General features: G+C 36.9%; 1 protein-coding gene across 1 annotated transcript; it reads right to left on the bottom strand.

Moving 5' to 3' along the window:
- Positions 1 to 16,719: 16,719 nt before the first annotated feature.
- LOC113339756 (MLP-like protein 423) lies at positions 16,720 to 19,390 on the bottom strand. The gene is made up of 2 exons (XM_026584982.1): positions 19,105 to 19,390; positions 16,720 to 17,255 (listed from the first exon to the last, which is right to left on the bottom strand). Exons 1-2 carry the CDS (start codon positions 19,292 to 19,294, stop codon positions 16,927 to 16,929), a joined length of 519 nt encoding a protein of 172 aa, XP_026440767.1. The 5' UTR covers positions 19,295 to 19,390; the 3' UTR covers positions 16,720 to 16,926.
- Positions 19,391 to 21,978: the final 2,588 nt, after the last annotated feature.

Below are 21,978 nucleotides of genomic sequence, written 5' to 3'. Positions count from 1 at the left end.
ATTAAGACAAGCCCATAAAAGAAAAAAGAAAAATAAAGAAAAAAAAAAAAAAAAAAAAACAAAAAAAAATTACAGTCCCAAATATAAAAAAAAAAAAAGAAAATAAATAAAAATTATTACAATCCCAAAGAAATAATTAAATTAATTATTACAAGCCCGAATTTGAATTTAAATGAGGCCCAAGTGGGTTAACTCATGGGTTAGGCTTACTTGGTTTTTGGAGGGAAGCCCAAAAATAGGGTTTTAGTCCCCTTTTAGTTGCACAGCCCAGTTGGGCTTTAGGATCGTCCGAAGCAGCTCACGCTCAAGCCCAGCAGCAACAGGTGGAACAGAGCCCAGCAGCAGAAGGTGCACAAGCCCGGCAGCAACAGAGCCCAGCTCAGTTGAAGTGGTGAAGCCCAGCAGTAATGGTGGCACAATCCCACCTCAGTTGGATGAGCCCAGCAACTTGTTGAGATGCAGCAGCCCAGCAACTTGTTGAGATGCAGCAGCCCAGCAGGCTTGGCAGCAGTTGGTGTTCAGCTCAATAACACAGCAGAGCCCAGCAGGAGCAAAGAAGGCAAAGCCCAGCAACAAAGTTTGTCCAAGCCTAGCAACAGAAATTGGCGAGCCCAGTTGACAGCTTCAGTTGGCAGCCCAGTTGGCAGGAGCAGGCTTTGGCTTAGCAGCAGCAACAGCAGCAGCAGCAGCAACAGCAGCAGCTCAGGTAACTCTGCAATGATCTTGACAGAGATGCAATGGTAGATGAAGGACAGCAAAGGAAATCAGCAGATGGCAGCACCACTCCCCGGCAGCGGCGCCAAAAACTTGGTGTGTTAGGAAAACACACAGAAAAATAGATATGCTTGCAAGTATACAAGGCCAAGTTTATAGAATAGAAGGAAAGCAGGGGAAAGTCCACAGGGAGTGGGAGCACTATAAGAGAAACCTAAGCTAACAATGGAGACATGAGCAAGACAAAGTAATATGGCATACAAAGTGGCAGAAGTAAAGAACCAAAGCAGCAAGGTAAAGCAAAGCAGCAAAGAAAACAGCTAAGAACCAAGGCTTGGAAGCCAAGGCAGATGGAGATTTTGTGCACTGTTTTCAGTGCACAGAGACTACAAAATTGCAAGACAAGGCGAGCAACACCTAAGAAATATAAACTGAATTTGAAGCAAAAGCAAGACTGAAATTGTAAGTGACTGAAGAAAGGAATTGTGGCTAAGCTAATGGCTTAGAATTCCACCTTGGTGTCTAGCCAAACAATGTAGTTCTAGGTTGAAATTAAGAACCCTAAGCATACAATGGAATGGAAAGAAATCAGCTTGCTCAACTAATGTGCCTCCTAGCATGACTGTCTTTTGACAGTACATCAATCACAAGCACACAGATAGCACTAATCTCTCCCAATGCACAAGAAAAACAAGCATTAAGGCTCTAACCTACAATTCATCATCCAACAATGCCTAAGGCTTCATCTGAGCTTAGCTTAGTGCTACTTCTCATGCTCAACATGTTACAAACACAACATTCATCATGCAAAATATTCAAACATAACACACAACCAATCAAACTGTAACTGCATAAGAAGACTGAAATTGGAATTGCATAATATTTTGGTTTAATTCTCTACTGGCTAGTACAGAGATATGTAGTCCTCCTCTACTCACAACCCCCAGTCCCCAATTATAGTTTACAAGAGAACTCCCCAAAAGCCCCAAACAGTGTAATTAGGGTTTGTGAAAAATTGGAATTAGTTTTACCTAATCACTGATGATTGCTTCTGACTTCGACCCACGCCTCTAATTGTTCCCTGATGTTATCCACGCCTCCAATTGCAACTCTATTTCACCTAATTGTCATTTCACCTCTAGGGTTCCTGCATGGGAGAGGCGTGAAATTGAGTGATTAGGAGGACATAGAGTTGGTGAAAGGGGAAGTAATGATGTGGGTTAGGGTTGTTGAGTGATTTGAGAGCTCGTATTGAGCTGGTGGTGGTGGCAGATGGAGTGGGTGGCGGAGCAGGTGGTGGTCATGGGGTTTGCAGTGAAGAAGAGGGGAGGAAGAAGAAGAGCCCGATAGAAATAGGTTAGGGTTTGTTTGGTTTTTGGGGTATAGGTATGGGTGCTTAGGTTACGGGATCATCCAATTTGAGGTTTTGTGAAGGGAATACGTTGGATGAAAGATCATAGAATGATCCAACGCGAGATGAAGATGATATGGAGCGACCGTTGGATATGTAATACTCAAAACTGATGGTCCAAGATGGAGGTTAGGTGTTAAGTGTTAGACAGGGTCATCAAAGCTCGATGCACTCTGATGGATCGACCGTTGGATGATGGAAAGGATCCAATCTGACTGCTAAGAATAGAAAACGGGTTTGGGTTTTGGATTTTGGGATTAAGAAATGGGTTTGGGCTAGACAATCTTGATCCACTTCTTCTTTAAGAACAATTTCTTCCTTTTTAAGCCCATTTTCATCTTTGATTCTTCCATACCACATTCTTCACTTCTTTTCCACTAGAGTTTCCACTGGCTTTCTCCCATGTCTTTGCTCTTTTCGCTCCGCAACTCATCTAGTCTTTATTTATTACCTAAAAATGTAAAATTAATTAATAAACATATTTATTCTTGAAAACAATGAAAATACAGAATATGGGATAAAATGTAGAATTAATGCACAAAAGATGAGTTAAATGCCAACAAAAAGGGATAAATATATACATTATTTGGCACTCATCATTAACTTTTTTTATTTCTAGGGTTTGATCTGTTTTTGATTGAAAATGCAGATTGTTTGTGTTGTTGTTTCTAGGATTCGATCTGGTTTTGAATGAAAATGCAAATTATTGTCTCTCTTGCAATGTATTTGGTTGTGTTTAACAACAAACTAATTGTTTTGCAGCAATACTTTTTATACACTGTTGTATGGCATCCAGGAGGAGCTGCAGTTATGATTCGTCACATGAGAGGGAGAGAGACATGAAAGGAAAGAAGCTTAAGGTCTGTTGTTCGGATGATGAACCATAGGAAGGCAACTCCAAGAATCCTTTTGCTGAGACTTATAAACTGATTGAGCTCATGACCCCTGAACAGTTGAAACATCTCCAGAAGCGTGTGAACGACTTCGTCACATGTCATGATATAGTGCTCAAAATTAAGAGGAAGAAGCGTCACGCCGGAGAAAGGCTGCTGAAGAAGTTGTTTTGCAAGAGGAGTATGACAAGTTCAAAGATGAACAGTTTCGTCGTGCACATGCATTACTTGCAGCAAGTATGCCGCAATATCCTACACGAGTAGATTTTCTGGCCATTGATGCTGAATCATAGGCTGAACTAGACTGGGAACCTCTTCAGCATGTGTCTGGGCCATACTTACCAGATGAGGAGGTAGAGAAGCTCGCGCAGGCTGATTTGGAGGAAGAAATAGAAGCAGACAATTTGCATGACTTTCTCATGGGGCATGTTGATCCAGAAGAGGAGGAGTATGCTCAAGAACTAGTTGATGCTGAAGATAATGCTGATGATGATGAAGATTATGAGGAAGATGAGAGTCATGAGACAAGTGAAGTCATCGACGAATATGAAGAGGATGAAGATGAGGAAGAAGAGGAAGATAAAGATGAAGAAGATGAAGATGAGGAAAATAATGGATATGACTTCTATGGGGAAGATTCTACAGATGATGATGACTGAGGATGATGGATTATAAGATTGTTCTAACTGCTGATGGATGAATTAACTTTTTGGGATACATATTTTGGTTTATATATACTTAGTGGTGACACCTAGGGGTATATTTTTTGGTATATGTTTAATAAAACAGAACAATTGATATGCAGATGACGGTATATGTACGACGACGGTATACTTTTTGTTCAGAGATCGCTATGTGGATGTGATCTATGTTATTTTGTTTTCCTTTAGCACACGCTTTGGAGACATTTTGTGTGTGTTGTGTAAAACATATATATACATGTGTGTGTATATGTGCTTGTTAAAAATTGAATGGACCTATTCCGGTATGGGTATTTTCATAAATTTTGAAATCAAGGAAAATTTGATGCACTTTTTCCGGCAGGGGTACTTTCATAATTTTTGGTAATCACCGGAAAATTTGATGCACCTGTTCCGGGAGGGGTACTTTCGTAATTTTAGCAATCACCAGAAAATTTGACGCACCTGCTCCGACAGGGGTATTTTCGTCTTTTTTTAAATCAAGGAAAATTTGATGCACTTGTTCCGGCAGGGGTATTTTCGTAAATTTTGAATTCAAGGAAAATTTGTTGCGCCTGTTCCGACAGGGGTATTTTAGTATTTTTTAAATCAAGGAAAATTAGATGCACCTGTTCAAGTAGATTTTTTATTGTAATTTTTGGTAATCTTACAAGCTGAGTTCCATAATAGGTTGCAGAATCCACTCAGGATCCATCCAATCTGATATTTGACATCTCAAACCTTACCTGGACGAGACATTGGGTCTGTATGTGGTAATCTTGCAACCCGAGTTCCATAATATAAGTTGCAGTTTCATCCAATCTGATATTTGACATCCCAAACATCACCTGGACGAGAACATTGGGTCTGTATATGGTACTCTTGCAACCTGAGTTCCATAATAGGTTGCAGAATCCACTCAGGATCCACCCAATATGATATTTGACATCTCAAACCTCACTTGGACGAGACATTAGGTTTGTATGTGGTAATCTTGCAAGCTGAGTTTCATAATAGGTTGCCGAATCCACTCAGGATCCATCCAATATGATATTTGACATCTCAAATCTCACTTGGACGAGACATTGGGTCTGTATATGGTAATCTTGCAACTTGAGTTCCATAATAGGTTGTAGAATCCACTCAGGATCCATCCAGCCAAATATTTGACATCTCAAACCTCACCTGGACGAGACATTGGGTCTGTATGTCGTAATCTTGCAACCTGAGTTCCATAATAGGTTGCAGAATCCACTCACGATCCATCCAATGTGATATTTGACATCTCAAACCTCACCTGGACGAGAACATTGGGTCTGTACATGCTAATCTTGCAACCCGAGTTCCATAATAGGTTGCAGAATCCACTCACGATCCATCCAATCTGATATTTGACATCTCAAACCTCACTTGGACGAGACATTGGACATGTATATGGTAATCTTGCAAACGGAGTTCCATAATAGGTTGCAGAATCCACTCAGGATCCATCCAATGTGATATTTGACGTCTTACACCTCACCTGGACGAGACATTGAGTTTGGATATGGTAATCTTGCAACCTGAGTTCCATAATAGGTTGCAGAATCCACTCAGGATCCATCCAATCTGATATTTGACATCTCAAACCTCACCTGGACGAGACATTGGGTCTGTATATGGTATTCTTGCAACCCGAGTTCCATAATATAGGTTGCAGTTTCATCCAATCTGATATTCGACATCTCAAACCTCACCCGGATGAGAACATTTTGTCTGTATACGGTAATCTTGCAACCTGAGTTCCATAATAGGTTGTAAAATCATCCAATCTGATATTTAACCTCTCAAACCTCACATGGACCTCTATATACGGTAATCTTGCAACCTGAGTTCTATACTAGGTTGCAGAATCCACTCAGGATCCATCCAATTTGATATTCGACATCTCAAACCTCACCTGGACGAGACATTGGGTCTGTATATGGTAATCTTGCAACCCGAGTTCCATAATATAGGTTGCAGTTTCATCCTGTCTTATATTTGACATCTCAACTTCACTTTGAAGAGAACATTGGGTATTATATGGTATTCTTGCAAACTGAGTATGCCTTGTTTTGTTTCCGATTATGTGTTTGACCACAAATTTGACCAACTTGACCAAAAATTTGACTAACTTGACCACAATTTTGGCCAACTTTACCTCGATCCGGACGCCTTTGACCTAGATATTTTGAGAGAAAAGAAAATCTCTCCTCTATTATTGTACTTTTCTCTCTTGTCCGAAAAAGTAAGGTTTCAATTTGGGTCTCCAATTTCGTTCCCTCTCAAATCCCCACTCTGATACATCTTTTATATTTCAATTCCCTCTCAAATTTGAAAAACCTTTTCTTATTCCCTCTCAAATTTGAGAAACCTTTTGTTATTCCCTCTCAAATTTCATTTCCCCCATTTTCAAATTTTCAGAATGATTTCAAATCTAATCATTCTCTATAAATAAAGGGAGATGGAGATCTTAATTTCTTTCCCTTCATTCTCACCGTCCTCCTTTGCGATTCTCACTTTCTTCTTCTATACCTCTTACCTCGCATACATATTTGTACCTTATTCATTCTCCAGAGGTAATCTATGTAGCTTTTATTTTCGAATATTTATTTCAAATTAGGGTTTATTTTTTGTTGGTTGGTATCTCCTTCATAGATTTACTTGTATGTTATTATTTACTTTTTTGCAATTCATGGTATTTGGTTGTTATCTTTTTCCACAGATTACAACCAAACTTAGGGTTTTTACATGTTATAAAGTTTTTCTTCATAGGTTGTTCTTATTACTTTAAAATTATACCTTTGTCGGTTGTAATATCCTTCCACACATTTCAACAAGAAGTTGGGGTCTTGTATTTTAGTTCACTGCTAGGTTTGATCTCATTTTAGTTCAAATGCCTAATATGTTGTTTGTTGTTTGGTTTGTTTGGTATGAAGATGTTGTCAAGTCAGGATTATCACTTTTAAGATCATGTTGTTTCTACCAATGAAACTGGTTCTGCATATGATGTTCGTGGTACTCCATCTCATGGTGGTTATGAAAATGGTTCTCTATCTCATGAAGCTTCTCTATCTCATGATGAAACTCAATATGATTCTGACTTGGAGGAGACATAACTTCCACCCAGACTCTTGGTGGAAATAGATGAATATGGTAGACCTTTTGGCGAACATGCATCAAAGTTTGCAACTCGTGCAGGAGAACTATTCGAGTTCACTGTCCAATTGACTTCAAAGACTGGAGGCTCATTCCTGCAGACTTCAAGGACAAAGTCTGGAACCAGCTCATGATAGACGCATTTATGTGTCTATTTAGATCTCTTTTACGTATTTTATTAGTACCCATTTGTTCTCATTATGGTGTTTTTATGTTTGTTTAGGTGTTTTTGGAGAAAATACCCTTGTATGGAAAGAGTTGCTCAAAAAGTGATGATTTACACCCCGGAGAAATGTCCTGGAGGCGCCCCAGAAACGTCCCAGAAATATTCCGGAGGAAACCATAAAAATTACTATTTCAACCCAAGAATTACTATTTCAGCCCAAATCACTAAGGGGACACCAAGACAGGATAGGGGGACACCCCTCTTCTTCATTTGAATATCGATTTTGGCGGGAAAAATGTTCACAACACATGAGAATTTTCGATCGAAGAAATGAAGTAGTGGCAGGCCGATTCAATGGCTGAAACTCATTGGGTATTTTCTTATGGGCTATTTTTAGGTTTACACTCTTAATTTTATCGTTGATCAGCCTATTTTTAGGATATCCTACAATACACCCCTCGTATGATTTTATCGTTGATCAGCCTATTTTTAGGTTTACACTCTTAATTTTATTGATTAATTTCTGAATATTCTTACAAGGAAAATAAAGAAATGAAGAATGATCTCTGCTCTCAACTTTCTCTCTCCTATTTACTTATCTCTCCCTCATTTACAACTCGAATGACTATTTATAAGGGAAATACTTAATGGATGACAGCTAATCTATCCTTTATTTTCGGATATGGTTTGCGACATTCTCGCAACCTTACAAATGTATGATTCGCAAGCTTTCTAATTTTCGCAAGACTATCACACCTTTCTCATGATCCTTGCTGATGTCGTTTCTGAAATTGTTCTGCGACGCTTTTGTGCAATACCATTGTTAACTTCGCTGAGACATAACTGTTGCGAGATTCTGATCCTACATCTTGCCTCTTCTCATATCTTCTCTGCAAAAAGTAGAGAATGATGTGAGAAATGCCGCAACCGCTTATTTCTCATATTCTGCATTTATCACACGTATTCTTTCTTCCATTTATTTCTCGACACGTCTTTTGTAACCGTTACTTTTAACCGCTTAAATCTTTCCGTATTAACCACGTTTATTTTCTCGAGGAAAAATTCCCTCTATATATTTCTTTTCATCCTCTTCTTCTTTCTTTTTATTCTTCTGCAACTTCATCGTTCTGCAAACTCCATGTTGCAACTTTTTCTTCTTCTTCAATTTTTAATTCTTCTTCATCTTCAAATTAGATCTTCATAGTTCGTGATCTTCTTCAAGATAATTTCCCTGCTATCATTTCATGGATTCATCAAGGTTAGTCTTCTTTTTCTTCCTTAAATTTTGCTGAAATTGATATATTTGAAATTGATCTTGTTTATTGCCTTATGTGATGTTTATGTGATTCCCATACTCTTGTTATTTCAGCAAAAGCGGCTCCAACACTAAATTTCAGTTCAGAATCCTAACAATCCCAAATCACAGCATAAAGTTGTCGTTCATAAAAGAAAAGTCTGCGAATGAGAAGGTAGTAAGAAACACTATCTTTTTCTAATAACAATATTGTTGCCTCTGTTTCTTATCTAGATTGTAATTCGCAGGGTGATAAAGATCTTCATAACCTCACAAGAAATCTCGCCACCTCAAGGCTGTTCCAACTCTGTTCCCTTCCATCTACTCATTTCTTCCAAATCTCCTGCGACATCTTCGCAAGATAAACCTTTATCTCCAATTCATGAAGACGCTGCCTCTGACTTCATTTCTTCCAAATCTCCTGCGATATTCGCAAGATAAACCTTTATCTCCAACTCGCGAAATGCTGCCTCTGATTTCATTTCTCCAGTTGATCTTCTATGACTGAAATTCCCCTTGTGGTTCCTTCTGCGAATGAACCTCTTCTCTTCCCATTGAGAATGTTTCTCAACCTTCTGTCTCTACCTAGTTCTTCCTAAGTCTCTCCTTGTCGAAAGAGACCGTGGAAGGGATAATATTGCTTTCAAGGTTTTATCTGAGATTCTGGATGATGGCAAGAAGTCTTCTACTGATCCCATCAAGTCTAATGTTTGCGAAATTCTGAGCAAGCATTTGGGTTCTGACAAAGCTGCTTCGCAGACACTTTAGAAAAAGAATGTAATGCTCTTCGTCTTGAAAATCAGAAACTTCAGAATGTTTTGCTGGATCGTGATAATCTTCGCAAGAAGAATGATGATTAAGAGGTATGATTTCCTCATCTATGTCTTTAATTTGCCTTTTCGATGGTTTTATCCTTCCCGTTTAATTATCCTTTAAATCCCTCTTTCGCATGTTAAGCATTAAATCAGAAACGAGTAATGGAGAGATATCAATTTGAATCTGCTGTTGAAGAAGCCCGTGTTGATAAAGAAGTCTTAATGGATCAATATAACCAATTAGATAATCTCTATATTCTCTTGATCAAATAAATAATCTTACCAATGAAAATACCCAATTAGTTCAAAACAAGATCTATTAAGTAATGAAGTATCTCGTCTTTCTTATTCTTTAACCAAAGCTAATTTAGGGATGGAAACTTTATCAGATGAGAATAAAACCTTATCTCAAGAGAAGCGAGTTTATTTAAACAAGATGGCGATATCTTCGCAACAACTTAATATTCTCCAAAAAGTATGTGCTGACCAAGAAATCTCTTCGCTCTTTAAGAAATGAACTTAAAGAAGTAACAGAATCATCTATCACTGAAAGAGATCACTCATTCAAGGTAGAATAGCTTTAAGTGTGAAGGCAAATCAGCTTAAAGACAATATTCCAAATTAGAAGAATCTTATTCTTCTCTTGCGAAGAAAAATGCCTTCCTTGTTTCTAAAGAGAAAAATCTTCAGTCTCGACTTAAAGGTTTAGTTGGAGATAAATTTGATGACGCAATGGATCATTGGGAGAATAGTTGTCTATCCTTGTTCAACATCTTATTTCGCAAAAGGAAGGTAGTCATAATAGTTTGACTGCCTTAATTATCTTTCCTTTGTCATATCTCTCTGAATTCCTTATCTTAATAAAATTTTGTATTCTATTTTTCGCAGAGTCTGAGAAGAATCTTCATTCTTCTATTTCTGATTGGAGGCTAAATATGCTAAAATTCGCAAAGAGAATGCATTACTGTCTCTACTCTTACTGGTTCTCGCGACCGGCAGAAAGAAGACTTGATTATCTTGCTTATTTTAAGGATATTCAAGATAGGAATCATCAAAGAGCACTTCTTCGCCAAGTTCATCTCCGGGCTGAAGTCCTTGTAAATGACATTTTATTGTCCAACTCTCTTCCTCCTACATCAATTGATCCTTTAGAAGTAGATGATGATGAAGTTCCTCGTCCTGCTGATAGTGATTACGATTATGAAAGCGGTGCAGAGGATAATTTCCTGGAAGATGAAGAAGAAGTTCCTTCTAAAGAAGTATCTGCTGGTGTTAATCAGAATGAGAAAGAAATTTCTCCGAAGAAGTAGTTGCTGGCGATATCAAGATGCTAATCAAGTAATTGCTGGTGATAATCAAAATGCTAGTCATGCGAAGATCAAAGCCGAAATGAAGGAGAAGCTTGCGAGAATGTTGGCGAAGAACTTCTGTCATCTCCTGCTACTGATATTGATATTGAAGCTTGAGCTTCTTTTCTAGCTTTGTTTTCTTGAGCTGTCTTATTTTTATACTTTTGAGAGCTACATTTTTCAATCGACTTTGGAGTCAACTTTCTTTTAATATTTTGTTGATAAGAAAGATAATGCTTCTTGTATATCGATTCCCATACTTGCCTCTCATTATCTTTCTTGCAAAAATAATCTGTTTAAATGCTTATAATTAGTTTGTTTTATTATATGGTCTTATTTTGCCTTCCTAATTAAAGGTCTTATTATGCCATCTCTTGTCATTGCGACAAAATCGCAGGACGTCCTTGCACTTTCATACAAAAACCCATTGATCTTGTCTTAATTTTTCTTTTGTATTATGGCCTCTTCAGGAATGTTGCGACAATATGACAGGCCTAAATATTCTTGCGAAAATAAAGCCCCATGACATTGTCGTCTTGCGATGAAATCGCAGGACGTCTTCGCACTTTCATGCGAAAACCCATTGATCATCTTATTTTTCTTTTGTATTATTGCCTCTTCAGGATGTTGCACAAATATGACAAGCCTTAATTATCCTTGCGAATAATAAGCCTCATGACATTTGCGTCTTAAGACACTTATCAGCTCCCTAATGGAGGGTGCCGCCCTTATCTTCCCCCTGGTTGCCCCTTCAAGGAGGCGTACTTCTACCATACAAGGTTAGCTCCTCCCATCCAGTCTTAACAACAACCAGTTGTTTTCGCAGCCTCTTATCCCTTTTACCTATAGGGCTTATGGTTACGAGACTGCACCCTAAGTGGGGTTTTCTTCAGGCCGAGTGCAGTATAAGCCAAGACTTGTCAAGAATGGCAAGGACGCTTCAAACGCCCTCGGCACTCTTGACTCAACCGTGTACCTCGGCGCCTTGATCAGATCTGCACTCCTTGGGAGAGTCCTTATTACCTTAGTCGCCCAACCTAAGTCATATGCTTAAGTTGAGAATCCAAGGTGCCTCTCCCGGATGGGTTTATTGACCCCAAATCTCCATGACTCAGGTTCCGGTGGCGGTATAGCCTTTCCCTGAGTCATGTAACAGGTACCCCCTAATATGACGTACTTTAGGTCTTACATTTGCCTCTTGCGAAATTTTATTCGCGAACTAGGGTGTACGCCATAAAGGTTCGCCCCTTTCTTTTATGTCATTGTTCTCTGCGAAAATTTCGCACATCATGATCTTGTTTTGTCATGAATAATCCTGCAATTATTCTTTCAGAATTCATAACTTCTCAAAGCTTCTTACGGATAATATCTTTTCAAGTACAATCTGTTCCATGGTCTATCTAATCTATGACCAACATCTTTCCTTCTGGTCCATTAATCTATAAGCTCCTGTTCCAACTATCTCCTTATGATGTAAGGTCCATCCCATTTTTTCGCTAATTTTCCACCATTTTCTCGCTGATATATTGGTGTTTCTCGCAGAACTAAATCTCCTGGTTGAAATTCACGTATTTGACACGTTTATTATATTCTCGAGCAATCTTCGCTGATAATTCTCCATATGTTGTAAAGCTTTTCTCTTTTTTCTTCTAATTCATCAAGTTTGTTTAATTAAACCCGCACTAAGATTTTTCTCCCAAGCTTCTCTTTTTGTTGTCGGAATAACAACTTCTGTTGGTAACACCGCTTCAACTCCATATGTTAAAAAAAAGGTGACATTCCAGTAGCTTCTTTCTAGTTGTATTATAAGCCCATACTGCATTATGTACTTGTTCACACCATGATCTGTGATGTCCTTCAATTTCTTCTTTAATATATCTGCAATTGTTTTATTTGTTGCTTCTACTTGCCCATTAGCTTGTGGATATAAAGGAGTGGACTTTCCACATTTTATCTTGAATGCATTGAGTAACATTTCTATGTTCTGCCCCTCAAACTGTTTCCCATTATCAGATACCAACTGTGCAGGAATTCCAAATCTGCAAATGATATTTTCGAATATGAATGTAAAGATCTTTGTCGCGAATATGTTGTACTGCCTTCACTTCTGTCCATTTTGTGAAATAATCTGTTGCGACTATTAAGTATCTTCTTTGTCCAGTTCCTGGTAAAAATGGCCCCACAATATCTAAGCCCCATTTTCCAAAGGGCCACACACTGGTTGAAGATGACAATGGTGCTCCTGGTGCATGTATCTTCTTTCCATCCGCTGACAATCTTCGCAACGTCTTGATATTTGTTTTGCATCTTCATGCATGTATGGCCAGTAATAACCTTGCATTTTTGCTCTATGTGCCAAAGATCTTCCTCCACTATGATTGCCAGCATCTCCACTATGTAACATTTTCAGCACCTTTTCTCCTTCCTCTCGTGTCAAACATCTGAGTGATGGTCCACTAAAGATTTTCGGTATAACAACCCATCTCTTAATTCATAATTCGTTGCTCGGCTTTTTAACTTGTGTGTTTCCAATCTATTTCTTGGTGTTTCTCCTTTCGCCAAATATGCGTGAAGTTCCATTCTCCAGTCTGCGACATTATTTATTTGTTCTTCTTTTTCATTATCTATGACCAACATCCACATCTTCCTCTTCTTTATTGACTGATGGTGACAGAAGTGTTTGTATTTTTATGCATCTCGCAGTTGGATCTGTCATCATACTTGAGATGAAAGCAAAAGCGTCTGCGAGTCTATTATCCTTTCTTGAAATGTGCCTCCATTTTATTTTGGGATTTTCGCTGACAATTCTCAACCAGCTTCTTGTATTTCTTCAGGGATTTCATTTGTAGTATACTCTCCTTTTATTTGGCGAATAACTAGTGCGAATCACTAGTGATCCTGGCGTTTTCTAGTTTCATTTCTATTGCGAATTTTAATGCATGTATCACACTTCATATTCTGTTTCATTATTAGTGGATCAAATTCCAACCTGAATGAAAAAGCCATCTTTATTCCTTCTGGCGAAATTAAAACAATTCCAACTCCATTTCCTTCTCCATTTGATGATCCATCTACCAGTATTTCCCATCTATTTGGTTCTGTTAATAAATCTTTTGGATCTCCATGTTCTTCTTCTACATCCATCATTTCTTCTACTGCTTCATCTTCTTCTAAAGGAAATTCTGCCAAGAAATCCGCAACAACTTGTGATTTTGGTGAAGATAAAACTTCATATTTAATATCAAAATGGCCTACTTGTGCATTCCATCTCTCTACCCTTCCTGATCTTTTAGAATTCTTCATCACTGATTCAATTGGTACTTTTGTTAATACCTTATCTTGTGTGCTTGAAATATATGCGGAGCTTAAATGATGCATAAACTAATGCTAAGATAACTTTTCAATTTTGAGTAATTCTTCTCTGCGGTATTAAAAGTTTTGCTAATGTAATAAATGGGTTTCTCCACTCCTGCGTCTACTCGCAATACACACTTAATGCATGCGACGTTGTCGCAAGGTAAATCAATAATTCTTCTCCTGGTTCTGCCTTTTGTAAATAGTTGTATTCATAAGATGTTCTTTGATTCCTTGAAAAGCCTTTTCACATTCATCACTCCATTTAAATTTCGCACCCTTCTTGAGTATATCGAAAAAATATTTGCATTTGTCTGATGATCGCGAAATGAATCTCCCCAGCGAAGCTAGAAGCCCATTCAACTTCTGTACATCTTTTATTGTTGCTGGTGTTGGCATGTCACGAACTGCTTGCACTTTTTCGGATCAACCTGTATTCCTTCCTTTGATACAATGTAGCCTAAAATTTTCCCGATGCAACTCCAATAGTACACTTCTCGGGATTCAATTTAATGTTATACTGCCGCATTTGTTCAAAAATCTCCCTCAAGTCTTGTACATGGTCTTATTCCTTACTCTTTACAACATGTCATCCACGTATACTTCTAATGTTTTGTGTATCCATTTTGCGAACACCTTCTCTACCATTCTTTGATATGTGCTCCCGCATTTCGCAAACCAAACGGCATTTTTGTAACAATATAAACCTCTAGGGCAAAGAAAGCAGTATGTTCTTGATCTTCTTCAGCGAGAGGAATTTGGTTATACCCTTTGTACCCATCTAAAGATGATACCCTATCATTTCCGCTGCAGATTCCACCATTTGAGGAATATCGGGTAACGGAAAACTATCTTTAGGGCAAGCTTTGTTCAAATCAGTGAAATCTATGCAAATCCTGATTCCCTTGTTTTTCTTTGGGACAATGACCATATTCGCTATCCATTCTGGGTATTTAGCTTCTCTTATAATTCCTGCCTCTAGCATTTTCTGTAATTCTTCTTCTATTTGGGAATGGTAAGTTGTTGCGATTTTTCTTATTCTCTGTTTAAATGGTCTCACATTTTTGTTAATCTCCAGTCTGTGGCAAGCAATTGTTGGATCTATTCCTGGTATCTCATCCATGTTTCCTGCGAAAATATCTTTATATTCTCGCCGTAAATTGACAGTTCTTTCTTCTTCTTCTATATCCATTTTGGTTCCAATTCTCAACACTAGAGGCTCCTCTTCAGTACCAACATTTATTTCTTTTGTTGGTTCTGCGGCAATGTAACTGGGTTTAGGTTCTCCCATTGGTGTGGGTTCTTTAATTGCTTTTATGGATCCTTCTCGTTCTTCCGAAATTTCGCTGGATATTCCTTTGCCTTCTTTCGCCCTTATCGTATGTACTCTAACTTCTTCTTCCTTCTTTTCTTCCTTTACCAATTTTCTGCGAAATTGTCTTTTTTTTGCTTGTTCTTCATAACGCCTTACTTCAATTTGATGACATAATTTCATATTATCAACATCTCCTCTGATTTCACCTATTCTACTTGGAGTGGGGAATCTAATACATTGATGCAACGCTGATACCACAGCTTTTATCGCATGTATCCATGATCTTCCTAATAACATATTATATGGCGATTCCATATCTACCACGCACAATGTCACATGTGTTTCGATTTTTCCAAGTGGAATTTGTACCACTATTTCTCCTTTAGGTTTTGTTGTGGATTTTCCAAAGCCGTGAACAAAATATGTTGAATTGGACATTTCTTCATCTTTAAATCCCATTCCCCGAAATGCATGATAAAACATTATATCAACTGAACTTCCTGCATCAATTAAAGTTCGGTTCAACATCCATTCTCCTGTGGATTTTATTGCTGTATCCTTATCTTTTCGTGTAATAGGCCTTGTGACAACCAATGGAGATGTATGATTCAAATTTTCTTTTGGTATTTCTTCTACCATGAACACAATTCTTTGCTTTTCCCAATCTTCCAAAGGTGAAGTTTTTTCTACCGCCATAATTTTCTTTCTTTCAAAATTTCGTTTATGTATTCTTCCTTTGATGTTTTCATGGAATTCATTAACCAAGATTTTTGTTATCATATTACATTCCAATTTTTTGCCATTTTCATTAATTTTATTCATCTTTCCTCTAACTGATTCACTGATTTGTTTAATCACTTTCTTAGTTTGAATTTTCTCAATCATCAATCTTCAACTTTCGATCTTCAATCTCCCTATTTCTAGCGCCATTATGTAGTTGCAGGATATCCTACAATACACCCCTCGTATGATTTTATCGTTGATCAGCCTATTTTTAGGTTTACGCTCTTAATTTTATTGATTAATTTCTGAATATTCTTACAAGGAAAATAAAGAAATGAAGAATGATCTCTGCTCTCAACTTTCTCTCTCCTATTTACTTATCTCTCCCTCCTTTACAACTCGAATGACTATTTATAAGGGAAATACTTAATGGATGACAGCTAATCTATCCTTTATTTTCGGATATGGTTTGCGACATTCTCGCAACCTTACAAATGTATTATTCGCAAGCTTTCTAATTTTCGCAAGACTATTACACCTTTCTCATGATCCTTGCTGATGTTGTTTCTGAAATTGTTCTGCAACGCTTTTGTGCAATACCATTGTTAACTTCGCTGAGACATAACTGTTGCGAGATTCTGATCCTACAAAAGCATTTAATTTCTCGAACAAAAACGAACGCATGTGGAAAATTTAGATACCTTTGTCTACAGAATAAATCAAAAAGTCAAAAATTAGGTTGGAAACCAAATTCAAAAATAGTTTCTGTAAACAAAAAATACATTCTGTTTGAAGCAAATTTTTCTTGCTTATGTCCAAAGTTACTTGTGCTTTGGCTTCTGGTCACCAAACAAACTACTTGAGAATAAAATTTACTTAACTATATTGTTACAACTTTATTTAAATGTCTTATATATTTGGACATCAAATACAAATACAAACACGTACATACGGTTACATTCTACAAATATATAGCATTGCGTTATTGCTTGATCATGGGGACATACATATATGATTCAATATTTTGTAAAGCTAGTCCTGATCTCGATCAATTTCTTTCTGAGATTCCTCCTCCAGCAACTTAGCATCCAACTCTTTGAAAAATGCTTCAAAAAACTTGATGAAGGAAGTTGGCGCAGGAACATGTTCATTTTCTTTCTCATATTTGAATGACCATTTCACCATGCTTTTATTAGTCCCTCCTCCGTGGATTGGAGTAACATCAATAATGATATCAAAACTTGGGTAATCAACTGTATGGTATCCTTCAAACATTGTTTGAGTTATTGACATATTTTTGTGATCCACCGCTGTTATCTTGTTTTTCGTCTTGACGGTAGATAATATGCCCTCTGTGGCGCCTGTTATCATGAATTACGATTGACTAAGACTATATACCAGGCAACAAAAATAAAATAATATGAGGGTGAATTTGACAAATTTTATACTTGAAATACACCTACAAATAAAATTATGGTCTTGTTTGGTAAAATTTATGATTATCTTGATAAATGATTTTGATATAATCATTCAAAATTAGTCATAAAAACCCAAGGTGACCAAACTTGTGGTACAAAACCCCACTCAAATGTTGGGATCCATTAAAACTCCATCGTAAACAAAATTGATACAAAAACCCCAAATTTTTAATAATTGATACAAAAACCCCAAATTTAAATGTTAGTTTCATCAAATTTTATTCTGGTTTCATCATAAAATTTGATGAAACCAACATTTAAATTTGGGGTCTTTGTGTTAATTTTGTTTTGATGGGGGTTTTGTGTTACTTTTGTTTTGATGGGTTTTTTGTGGAAGGATGATGACACCTCTGGGGTTATAACTCGCGGACCGATAATCATTTTAAAAATAAATTTTTCCAAACATTTTTTTTCAAATAATTGATTATCTTAGAATGATGATCTCAAAAAAGAGAGGAAAGAACAATGATCTAGGATATTTTATTAGTCCTATGTTGTTTTTTTGTCTCGCTCTTGATAGTTTAGAGAAGATATGAAGAAAAAATGCAATTTGAATTCCTTAGAAAAATAATTGATTATAATAAATTTTCAAAACAACTTTCTCTTGCTTATGGAAATAATTTATGATTAAAATAAGCAATTATTATAATGGTTACCAAACGCATATAAAATCCATTATAATCTGCATAATGGATTATAAGCTGATAATCCATTAAAATAATGGTTACCAAACAACCCTATATGCACAACGCATGTGCTCTCTACTGGTTATATATCGTAAGTGTAACTAGGGCTGAACATGGTTTCGGTTTTCCGGTGGAACCGGACCGAACCAGACCAATTAGGAAGAAACCAAACCGAACCATTTACTAATGGATTGGTTATGGTGTAGAAAATGGAAAACCGATAGTGTTGGTTTTGGTTTGGTTTGACCTCTAAAACCGAACCAAAACCATTGGAAAACCGACTAATTTTTAAATTTAGTTTCTACCTTGATTAACAAGTATTAGATTCTACCCATTGATTTAGAGGATAAATAGAAACCCTAAATCTAATATTTCAGTATGATATTCCCCCTCTTTCTCTTTCTCCTTCTCTCAGTCTCCTCCCTTCTCCACCCCTAACTACAGCAGTCACTGCTGCTACTCGACTTTCTTCTTCCCTTCTTCATTCTTTTTTGTTTATCACTAATTAAATTAAGATATATTATATATCTTCTTTTGATCTCTAGATTTAGAGTAAGCTTTAAATATTCTTGATATTTTTTTTATTTATTTTTTTTTGTCTGTAAATTTGTATAAACCAATACTATCGGCAGCTACGATTTTTTTATCTGTAAATTTGTGTATCATTTTTTTTGTTTGAGTCGTTTGACATAACTATTGGTTAACCAAAAACCACTGGGACAAACCGAAACCGGATGGAACCATTTAGAAACCGAACCAATGGTTAATGGATTGGTTTGGTTTAGATTTTTAGAAACCGATAATATTGGTTTCGGTTTTGGTTTGATTAGAAACCGAACCAAAACCGACCATGAACAGCCCTAACTGTAACTGGGGTATTTAACTATGTGCCTACATATTATTATAGCTGGGACAGACAAATCCCATGCACGTTTTGCTTCCATGGGAGGTCACTTAGTCGAAAGGCGCCTCCCAATATATGGGCATCATATAAATACCAACGTGGCTCCTAAAATACTATCCAGACGAATTAATTATTTACGTACCTACTGCGTAGTCCCAAACATAAATACTACCCAGACGAATTTCCCCTTCTTCGGGGAGAACTTGACACTTGTGAATTAATTGAGGAATATATTTTGGAAGAGTAGGTGCACCACGAGTGACCATATTGTATAACTTATCAGCATGAGACTTCGCTACAAATTGAGCTTCAACCTTATGAATTTGAGCCATTACTACCTGCTGCTTCCTCCTAAGAAAAAAATTAGAAATTCAGATACAGAGATGGATTGATGATTTATCAATATCTGCAGTTTGGTGAAGAGAATGAAGATGTTGTGGTTGTTTATATAGCCCAAGATGATGATGTTTCTTTGGTTTTTTTAACTCAATGTATACTTGGTCGACGAATTTTCACCTTTAGTGAGTGGACAACTAACAAAATGGACTTGCACTACCTCAGATTGGATGATAAATTCGGATTCTTTCCTCTTTTCTTTTTTAGATGGGCCAGGGAATCCACGGTTTTACAACACTTGACTAATCACTGGAGGTCGGTTTATTAATTAGGCGTGTAGAAATCGGTCCTTTTAACAAACTGCCCCACCGGAATGAAGTATTTATTTACTTTTTTTTTTCTTTCTATTTTCGATTAATTGGAGTATTAAGGTCTCTTAAAGTGTCCACAATCATGAGAGCAAACTAAAAATTAAAATGAAATTAAAAGAATATGGAATTTGGTTTGCTCCATGGTGGAGAATAACAAGGACAGATCAAAATTTGGTCAAACCGAGTTAAGCCCACCCAAGAATATATGTTTGACCGGCGATGATTCACCACGCGTACCACAGGTGCGTGTGATTTAATATGTTTTGCTTTTTATTAAATTTATGGTTTATACGTTCGCTCCACTATCGCGTGCATGTTTAATCTCTCTCCCTCTTCAGACGGTTATTATATCAGCGCCCCATTCCACATAAACTCTTAAACCCCGTTCAACCAAATACATTTTTGTTCCGGATTTCAGACTAAATATGCTCCCCAATCCTAAAAAATTCGACCATATACAGTTTTGCTCCGCTCCACTGCCATTGGTTTTTTGACTAAATAAAGTATTGCTCCGTCTTTTGCTCGTCCATTGTGGACGCATTGACATCCCACTGCAGGATATTAGAGTAAAGTCCTAATGTTAGGGGTGAGCATATGAACCCAAATCCATTAATCCGACCCAATCCGCCCTTAATGTGACGTTATACATCCAATCCGTTTATGAGTGAGTTGGACAAGAATGCATTTTTGAAAACCCAATAAATATTGGGTTGGGTGCGGGTGCAAGTATAAAATTTTATTGGACACCTACACCCACTAAGTTAAGGGTAAATGAGAAAATATAGCTAATATATACAGATGTGTTCATATTTTAGAAATTATATAATTGTTAATTTTTTATTTTGAAGGTGTAATTGAGGGATACCTCCACAAATTGGAGGATACTCATGGTTATATATGGCTGAATTTTGGCTAAGGAAAAATCTCTTAAAAAACATTATCCAATTAATTTTGGGGGACTCCAAACAATATGTTTTGATTTTGATTTTGATTTTAATTTTAGTTTTAATTGGACTAGTTTTCGATCAATCAATTAGACTTCTAAACTCATCATTACCAATTTCTCAGTTGGCATTGGTTTTACGAAGGATTGTATGCAGATAAACCAACCATATCTCTAGTTTGGATTCGTTTTCTGTCGGCATTGTCGAATACATATTTTCTATGCCGACTTCTAGGTGAGACAGTCGGAATAGATAGTGAATCAATTGGTTATTCAGAAAATCAAGCATCATCAACGAAATCGATATCACAGAATGGGAATTTAGCACAATTTTCACTCATGTAAGAGTATCTCGCGTTTTAAATCAATTAGATTTGTTGAATTCATGTATACTATGTAATTCAGATCATTTACTCTACGACGATGATGTAAAAGCTTTGGGTTCTGAGGAAGAGATTCAATTGGGTCAGATTTATTTCTTACTTGAAAAGAATCGGTTGAAATGCCGATTAACATCATCAGATATGGCTGCTTTAGCTGTTAAAGCAAATTTTGTTTTCATGAAGAGTTCTTCTTCTTCTAAAAAAGGTCTTCGGAGAGGAGGAAGGAAGAAATTTAGGATTTCTCCTGTTTTTGATGTTCATTGTAATAATTATTATCAGGATGATAGTGGGTTGGAGTCTAATCTGAAGAGATTCGATGATAAACCAATGTCGGTTGAGATGAAGAAACTTGGGTCTGTTAGAGCATTGGTCGGTCGAACTCGCATGCGTTTCTATCTCAAGCATGTTTGTCAATGTTAGTGATCAAAACTACAAGTCTTTATTTCTAGTCTACTATAGCTAAGGTCTCGGACTAGGATAGAAAGTGTAGTTGAGCTCAAGAACTCCATGTCAATCATCATACAAGACGAAGGACTACTCAAGGAACCGGTGGATCTTCATCGACTAAAAGGTATGTGGAGACTTGAAGTTATCTATCACTCAAAAGTCTATGTATCTCCTATCTTGAGAAAAAATTCGTTTTGTTATATAGACTTAGATTATACACGTTTGCTATTTCGAGCCGAGTTTATCTCGCCTATGTATTTCTCGAAATATGTGTTGGTAAGCTTTCACTTTAACCAAGTTCATCTTTACCTAGTGACGAAAGTCATGACAAGTTTCAATCACTTTGAAAATTGCTTACTTTGACGAAAAATAGTTTGTGAATAACAACTATAAAATATCAACGTCCTCTAAGAATGTTTCAATGATTGAAATGAGAGTTTAGATTATATAACAATTGGAGGATATAAGCATTGTTGTGGAAACACATATATGTATAAGTCCTTATTCCTTGAACCGAATTTTGCGAACTTTGTTGA

Source organism: Papaver somniferum, unplaced genomic scaffold (genome assembly GCF_003573695.1).
Source record: "Papaver somniferum cultivar HN1 unplaced genomic scaffold, ASM357369v1 unplaced-scaffold_21, whole genome shotgun sequence".
NCBI classification, from domain to species: Eukaryota; Viridiplantae; Streptophyta; class Magnoliopsida; order Ranunculales; family Papaveraceae; genus Papaver; species Papaver somniferum.
Note: the sequence above shows the minus strand (reverse complement) of the source record. Positions and strands in the feature narration are given on the sequence as shown.

Excerpts from the sequence above, each read along its gene's own strand:
- LOC113339756 (XM_026584982.1), bottom strand. The coding sequence starts at position 19,294 with ATGGCTCAAATTCATAAGGTTGAAGCTCAATTTGTAGCGAAGTCTCAT. Across the intron at positions 17,256-19,104 it reads TGTTTGGGACTACGCAGTAG|GCGCCACAGAGGGCATATTA; the intron begins GTACGTAAATAA and ends TCATGATAACAG.